The sequence below is a fragment of the Leptopilina boulardi genome, unplaced genomic scaffold (assembly GCF_019393585.1).
Source record: "Leptopilina boulardi isolate dan_hultmark-lab unplaced genomic scaffold, ZJU_Lbou_2.1 LbouV2_180, whole genome shotgun sequence".
NCBI classification, from domain to species: Eukaryota; Metazoa; Arthropoda; class Insecta; order Hymenoptera; family Figitidae; genus Leptopilina; species Leptopilina boulardi.
This window is the reverse complement of record NW_026137730.1, coordinates 137,758-144,826: the sequence shown is the minus strand read 5'-3', so window position 1 is coordinate 144,826 and position 7,069 is coordinate 137,758. Positions and strand designations below refer to the sequence as shown.

The window sequence follows — 7,069 nt, the reverse complement described above, 5'->3', positions numbered from 1 at the left end:
TGAGGTGTTAGCCTTTTGCGAACTGATTGAAGACTGATTGCTTTTTGACATGGTTGCTCGTTTATATAGCTTCCACCAGTTTTTCTGTGAAATACTTTACCCATTACGTTGACTTAACGTGTAATCTAATTGTTATAGTTTCACCACGAAAATTTATTAAATTTTCTTCTTGATCAACGATTCGCACTTGAATATTATGTATTGTCTTCACGGCGATTGGAAGATAAATGACTTGAGATGGTACTTCCACGATCTTATATCCAGCTGGAACAATTGGAAAAAAATTTATGAATTGTATGTACTTTTTTATTGTTAATATATGCACCAGTTGTAATACTACATTCAATTCTAATAGCATTTACATTAAGAATAGCTACTGTGAAATCTGACGTATGTATTGCATTATCTTCGAGAATGCGTGCAGTGAATCCCAATAATTCACCAATTGAATCTTTATGTGTAAAATCAATTTCACGTCTAGTCATAATTTCACAACGCAAGGTATTATAATTTGGTTTAATGCTTATAATTTGCGATCCTTGTTGAATGGAATTTTGAATATATTTTTCAATATCTTCAATTTCATAGCTGCCAGTAGGTATAGTAATCACATCATTACCAAGATAAAATTTATTTTTTCCTACATCAACATTAGGAATTGAATTAAAAGTTAGAAGTTGAACAAGACCAAGAGCATAATTTTTATTTGGTAATAATTCTATTGGTGGAAAATATTCTGCTTCAAGTATAGATGATTTACCTGAAATAGTTAGAGTAAAAGATTCATCCATGATGATGACTTTTTATAGACTGATTGCTCACATATGATTACATGTATTTATATAGGTTATATTTGTTAGAGAATTTGAGTTGATCGCTTAGAAATTTAAGACATAAGTGTCCACAATGAAAAGTATCATAACTTTGACAACTGTCATGATTATATTGTATCAAGGTATTATAGCCTAAATAACTGATAAGCTCAAAAGGTGGTTGAAGGTTACCAAAGCTGTCAAAATACAATGCTTTATCTTGAAGCTTTTTATAAGCAACCCAATGTGTTCCAGGACCATCCTTATTATCGAGATTAATAATGGCAGATTCATTTTTCCGAGGTCCTCCTATTGGCAACTCATTTCGCATGAATACTCCCCGAAAATGAAGAATTTTTAACTCTTTAGCGTATTTGAGCAAATCATAGTTAGTTAATGCTCGTTGAGGAAGTTTTATGAGAACTTTTTTTTTAAACATCTTTTTTTTGCCTCATACCTAATCCTTTAGAGTAAGGTTTCAAATAAAGTCCCAATCCCTGTCGATAGGGTTTCAAGAAAAGACCTTTACCTAAAGAAACATCTTCCATTACTCTATTGTGACGATGAGCTTCTTTCAACTGCTCTTTTGCTGCATTCGCGTTGTTTACTGCTTTCACTATACTTGCTGTTCCACCAGCAAGAGCTCCAAGAGCACTGAGTCCAGCAAAAATTGGAATTAATGGTAAGAGACCACCAACTTTTGAAGGTACTGGTAGAATGCGAGGTGTTAAAATTTTACTTCTACCACCTGCTCTTCTAATAGCTTTTCGAGCATTTTCAACTGCAGCTTTGATTGTAGATTGAGTATCATTTCCCGGAATAATGGAATGTCTAGCAGCATCAACAATTTTTCTTAATACTGTTTGTTTCTGCTTCTTCTTCTTATTTTTAGATGTCTTTTTTCTTCTCATTCCCATACCTAATTTTGATTTGACCTTCATTGTACCAAATATAGCTAAAGCAGCAGCTTTTTCACCTACACTGGAATCGTTAGCTAAAACTCGTTGCCACGCCTTATCAGCTAAAATCCTATCAGCAGCGTTTCTTGCTTGAACGTTATTACGATTCTCTGAATATGCAATATCGTGCTCTTTGCAAGCTTCGTCTAATGGATTTATACCTGTATCACCTCGTGCTAAACGCTTTATCAATTTAGTACCTGGACCACAGTATTGATAACCAGGTATGTGTAATTCAAATGGTAACTTATTTATAAGACTGTTAACTAAACCTTTACCTCGGGAGCGGTGATGTATAATCATACCTCACTCTATGAAAGTTAAAAGTAGAATGACTCGTAAGCTATATAAGGGCTGTATTTATACCTTTTGCGGCAGTCTTTTTCAGAATGCGATTCAAGCAACAACATCACAAGCTTCCAGTCGTGAATCTAGATGCGATTGTAGAACAGTACGATAAGAAGCAAGTGAAGCGTCATGGTAGTTTGTTGTCTGATAGTATTCGTGCAATTTTTTGTGGACCATCAAATTGTGGTAAAACAAATGTACTACTTTCTCTAATTTTACATCCAAATGGTCTGAGATTTAATAATATTTATCTCTACTCAAAATCTCTTCACCAACCAAAGTATAAATTTTTGGAAAAAGTTATAGGTAGTGTTAAGGGAATTAAATATTTACCATTTAGCGAGCATGAAGATGTAATTTCCCCAAAAGGTGCAAGGCCAAACTCTATTTTTATATTTGATGACGTAGCTTGTGAAAAGCAAGATAATATAAGAGCTTTCTTCTGCATGGGTAGACATGTCAATGTTGATTGCTTTTATCTCTGTCAGATATATGCGAGGATTCCCAAACATTTAGTAAGAGATAATGTTAATTTATTAGTTCTTTTTCGTCAGGATGAAACAAATTTAAAACATGTGTATGATGATCATGTTAATACAGACATGACATTTACCAAGTTTCGTGAGATTTGTTCAACATGTTGGAACTCTGATAAATATGGCTTCGTAGTCATTGATAAAGACTGCAATCTGAATGAGGGGAGATATAGGAAAGGTTTTGACTGCTTCATAACACTATAAATAGAAGGTGATTGGTTCCATGAGTATTAGTCTAGTGTACATCTTTGAACTAACAACATGTTTCGTAAGGAGAAAGAGTATCTCCGCCAAATTGCCAAAGCTAGTGAGGCTATTAGACGGAAACATCGCATGTTAAAAATTGGAAAAGAAGCTGTTGAAAATGTTTTGAGTGAAACTTTTAAACCTATAGTTCAACCCTTAGAGAAAATTGTTAACCTCTCTGATGTTAAACATGAAAATCATAAGATAGAAAAGAAGGAGGAGGTAATTAAAAGTAAAGATGAATTAGATGATAGTATGAATTTTTTGAGTGCTGATGAAGATGAAACATCAGTAATTCCAGGCTTTGAATATGATAAAGTAGTTAATAAATATATATACTTGCTAGATCATAATAGAAAGCAATGTTTAGATACGTTGTACGGTGTATATAAGGTTAAAAATGGTTCTCTCAAGATTGGTGATGCACCAATAAGTTTTAAAGATCACTTAATAAATGTTGGTGATAAACGTTTTAATATTACTTCCGGTTTATTGGAACTGTTATTTAAAAATAAACCTGAAATGTCATACATTAGCGATGTTGATATGAATAATTATAAACAAATTCTCATCATCTCCAATGCTCACAGAAAAAATTATAGTTCTTCTGAACCTATACGTACAAGCAAAACTTTTAAATATGTCAATATTATTTTAAAACTTTTTCCTCATAATGAAACACCAAAAAGACGATCGAAAACTGGCACTTCACTACCACATTTTATGATTGCAAAAAAAAGTTTTCAACCAGACTATATCTATTGGGATGATCCTAACGAATTGGTTGACCGTCTTCGATTGCTTATGGCATCTCAAGCAGCTGGGAATCCCAGTCACAATAATGAAATTATGTCAATCATAGAAGAATTACGTGAAGCGCAAATTATATATTGAAAATTATTGTTTCATTTAGTCAGGCTCAAGAAAAGTATATAAGGAGGAGTTCCATCAACTTTCTCTCAGTCTTAAGATGAGCATTGATGTGTTCGGACATCCTCTTAATGAAAGAGGAATTGTAAGGGTCGCAAGAGGACCTCCAGGTCCACCTGGAATTGGTTTTAAAATTAACTCAGAAGGTCACTTCGACTTACAGGGTAGAAAAATTTCCAATGTTGCTGATGCAAAAGAAAAAACTGACGTAGTTAATTTACAACTTGCACAACGTTTAGTCGAAAACGAGTTAAGACTAATATATCAAGTAACGTCTTCACTGCGAAAAGAAATTGATAATAACTATATATTATTAAAAATTCTCGAAGACTCTATAAACGAAAAATTAAAAGTCTTGGAAAGAGAAATAAATACTGATTTATCATATCGAAACGCTGAAATTATCAGTCAATTGGATGCTCGTTTGAGTATTCTAGAAAATGAACGACAAAAAGAAAACAGTAGTGACTGAACTTCATAGTCAGGCAAGGAGGAATTATCATCGCCGCCGAGTCGGCATGCGTGATATTGATGAGACTTGGCAAGCAGATTTAGTAGAAATGTTACCTTATTCCAAAGTAAATAAAGGTTTTAAGTATTTACTAACAGTTATAGATATATTTTCCAAATACGCTTGGGCTGTTCCTGTAAAAAGTAAAAATGGAAAAGATGTCACTAACGCTATGAAATCCATATTCATAGAAGGACGTATTCCAAAAAATCTACATTCTGATAAAGGTAAAGAATTCTATAATTCTCAGTTTGATGCTTTAATGAAAAAGTATAAAATTAATTTCTACTCAACATTCAGTAATTTGAAAGCATCTATTGTTGAACGATTTAATCGAACTCTAAAACGAAAAATGTGGATGCAATTCAGTCTACGTGGAAATTATAAATGGTATGATATATTACCTAATCTTATTTCTAATTATAATAACACTAAACATCGGACTATTGGAATGAAGCCGAAAGATGTTACTGCAGAAGATGTTGAGATTTTGAAAGAACGATTTTTAAAGCTAAGAAAAATACCTTTAAAGAAAGCAAAGTTTAAAATTGGTGACAAAGTTCGAGTCAGCAAGTATAAAAGCGTGTTTGAGAAAGGTTACACTCCCAATTGGACAACAGAAATATTCACAATAGATCAAGTCTTGTCAACTAAACCTATAACTTATAAACTCAAAGACTATCAAGATCAACCCATTAGTGGAGGATTCTATGCAGAGGAACTTCTTAAAGTAAAATATCCAGATATTTATTTGGTTGAAAAAATTCTCAAGACACGTGGAAATAAAGTTCTCGTAAAATGGCTTGGCTTTGATAACTCTCACAATACTTGGGAAGAGAAAGCAAATTTATAACTTAAATCAAAATTTATTCTAATAATAAACATTGACAATGCCAAATTCAAATATTAATCTCAAAATTGAAGCAAGCAGAAATCAATTTGAAACAATTATCACAAAGTGAATTTAATACTCTCTATAATGTAACTGTTTAATAAAATATAATTTAAACATTATTGTAGAACTCTAGTCCTGGAATAAAATCTTCCACAGAATGCAACATACTTTCATGATATGTACGTTGTAATTTTACATAATTTAAGGTTAAATCAATAATGAATCAATAATGAATCAATAATGAATCAATAATGAATCAATAATGAATCAATAATGAATCAATAATGAATCAACAATGAATCAACAATGAATCAATAATGAATCAATAATGAATCAATAGTGAATCAACAATGAATCAACAATGATTTAACCTTAAATTATGTAAAATTACTACGTGCATATCATGAAAGTATGTTGCACTTTGTCGAAGATTTTATTCCAGGACTAGAATTCTACAATAATGTTTAAATTATATTTTATTAAACAGTTACATTATAGAGAGTATTAAATTCACTTTGTGATAATTGTTTCAAATTGATTTCTGCTTGTTTCAATTTTGAGATTAATATTTGAATTTGGCATTGTCAATGTTTATTATTAGAACAAAATTATAAAAATCAAATTTTTATTAATATTTAAATTAAATCAATTTTAATTATGAGTTATGTATATACAAGGTTTTTATAAATAAAAAAATACATAAAATTTATAATATTTTTTTACATTTATTTAACATGAAAATCCTTACATTTTATTTTACAAAAATATTTACAATTCTTCGATTTCTGGGATCCTGTAGTGACCCCAGGGTAGAGTATCGGTACTCTCGGTAAGCAAGTATCTTTTATCGTCATATGGACTTAATGCTACTTTAACTTGTTTAACAGTTTCTATATTATGTAACCGTGACCTAATGTTGTATTGAGTTCTAGTCTGAATCTTAAAATCACGCAAGCATTCAACGTAATCGTCAAAATGAATAGACTTTTTGACGACTCCCGCTTTAATGCCTTTAGCTTTCTTAACGAAATCTTCACCTTCAACGGGTATGCTATACATTTTACTCCGCAAGCCAACAAATTCAGTAACAATTTTACCATTGCACTCGTCCTTCATTAGGCCGAGAACTTTTTTGTTGACTTGCTGAATACCATACGCATTGTTTACCGGATAGTCAGATGTGTCGAACTTGTGGATGTCTTCTTTCATATCTTTATATATGTCTTGACATTTCACTACGTACACTAGACTGTCAGTGTCTGTATACAACAGTTTACATGCTTCACCATATTTCGGAAGCATGTAACTGTAGTGAAAGTCATAGACAAGCGTTTTCGAGACATCCAACACACTTAAACCCACATAAATCGGTTTATTGAGTAGGACCTCAGTCTTTCGTAATTCGATGGCCACAAGGTCTTCATCGAATATTGCACGACTGTCGAAATTGGGCCGAGAGATGAGGGCTTCGGCACCATATCTGCCGAACTAGTGTGTAACCAATTTAATGTCTACATGCTTGCGAACATTTTCCATGGTCTTACCATACACTGCGTTATTCATTAATTTGAATAAATTCTTTTCAAATTCATTTTTTTTGCAGTTGTTCGCATGGCAGTATTATAGTATATATAGGGTTTCAACCATTGTGATTGGTTGAATTGGAGCACCCGATGTATTTTGACTAGTTTGAGACCGTTCCCGAGAGCCTGTTTCAATGCACGATAATGCATCACGTACTTCTCTTTAGGCAGGAGAGTTGTGAGTAATTTCTCCTGCTTAGACATGGGAGGTTTTGCATTAACTGCGCAAAACGGTATGTCTTTATGAGA

The 7,069-nt window shown here is 32.4% G+C and overlaps 2 protein-coding genes across 2 annotated transcripts; both read left to right on the top strand.

The window, feature by feature from the left end:
* Window positions 1–2,916: 2,916 nt before the first annotated feature.
* On the top strand, window positions 2,917–3,795 carry LOC127277819 (uncharacterized). Its single transcript, XM_051299210.1, has one exon. It carries the CDS (start codon window positions 2,917–2,919, stop codon window positions 3,793–3,795), a length of 879 nt encoding a protein of 292 aa, XP_051155167.1.
* An 899-nt stretch (window positions 3,796–4,694) lies between these two features.
* On the top strand, window positions 4,695–5,195 carry LOC127277818 (uncharacterized). Its single transcript, XM_051299209.1, has one exon. It carries the CDS (start codon window positions 4,695–4,697, stop codon window positions 5,193–5,195), a length of 501 nt encoding a protein of 166 aa, XP_051155166.1.
* Window positions 5,196–7,069: the final 1,874 nt, after the last annotated feature.